The 1,383-nt window shown below is 43.5% G+C and overlaps 1 protein-coding gene across 1 annotated transcript in view; it reads right to left on the reverse strand.

Annotated features, from left to right (window-relative positions):
• Window positions 1–1,383, reverse strand: part of LOC102676381 (cadherin-related tumor suppressor-like) — an 81,958-nt gene that overhangs the window by 74,516 nt on the left and 6,059 nt on the right. Inside the window, 1 exon segment of the mRNA XM_031511632.1 lies at window positions 1,105–1,383. This exon segment is cut by the window's right edge and continues 1,851 nt beyond it. Coding sequence (XP_031367492.1) covers window positions 1,105–1,383 — 279 coding nt within the window.

Consider the following 1,383-nt stretch of genomic DNA (forward strand, 5'->3'; position numbering starts at 1 on the left):
TACATATATGTATATCACGAAGATAGTCGCCGGCAATGTTGGATCAAGGGATGGTCCCGCGGTAGGAACACGTGCCCCTGTCCCGCTACGACAACTATTCTATTCCTTTTATACTGGTTCTCTCTCGGCCCGAAATTTTATACGGTAACTAGCGTCAGAAATTCTACGGCTAATTTTCGGTGAAAAATGTCCTATCGGCCATTTCTTTTACTCATACTTTCTTTTTCATTTTCGATTCGAAATGAATTCTTTAATGGATTCGAGGAAGAGTTTCGCGTATTAGCCACGATTCGCATTTATTCGTCGAGGGAATAATAGTCGAAAGAAAGTATACACATGATCGATTTTCCCTACCTACAATTAATTCGATCTGTAGATCTTTCAAACCCCTATTACTTCTTCACTCTATCTTTCTCTCTCTTTGTCTCTCTCTTCTTATTCACCGTCAATCGCATTGTTTCTGCTCTCGTCTCCCAGATTCTTCGGTGTGATTCTCTATCTAGTTGACCCTAATTACCTTAAGATCATTTCGTTACGTAACCCGACTAGACGAATTGTCGTGCTCACCGTATCGTAAGACAGGAAGCCTGCAACGCGTTTTAACGGTGGGTTAATAAATCTATGCAGTCGTGTTTCGCTGGTGATGAACGAGTCTTTCGGACAAACCTCGTTCATCGAGGCTTCACTCGAGGATCATTTCTTTTTTTATTGAGATTCCAAGGAGTTCTCAGCTTGGAAACTACTCTCATTATCGATAACGTTTACGTCTAATGTAAATTTCACTTTCTTCCCTTCTCTCTCTCTCTCGTTCACTTTTACCAACGAAACTGCTGTAAATTATTGGAATGGAACAAAACGAAAGATTTTGAAGACGAATGAAATTTTGCAGAGAAGGGGGATGAAAAGGAAAAAAGAAGTTAGAAATCCGCGGTTTCTCTACCCAGGAGAAAGGAAGAAAGAAAGAAAGAAAGAAAGAAAGAAAGAAAGAAACTGCGCGCGAGAGAGGAAAGAAACGAATCCGGTCGACAAAAAGCGGCGAATGACTTTCAGAACGCAGCGGATCATTAATATCACCGGGATGATCAATCAAAGACGTGAACTTACTTTGGTGGACGTCGTACTGGGCCTGGTACCACCAACACCGATGGCGTACAGCTCCACCTCGTACCACTGGATTCCTGTTTCCCTGTCCAGCGCGGCAGCCGTCGACAATATACCTGTCTTCGTGTCGACGTCGAACAATCTGTCGACCTGTGGACCGCCGCTACCAGCGGTCACGTTCGTCACGTAATATTCAAGATCGATATTCGATCTACGACTTCGGGCACTCACTCTCAAAATACTCGTACCTATCGGCTCGTTCTCGTACACGCTACCCTCTAT

The sequence above is a fragment of the Apis dorsata genome, unplaced genomic scaffold, assembly GCF_000469605.1.
Source record: "Apis dorsata unplaced genomic scaffold, Apis dorsata 1.3 scaffold_339, whole genome shotgun sequence".
NCBI lineage: Eukaryota > Metazoa > Arthropoda > Insecta > Hymenoptera > Apidae > Apis > Apis dorsata.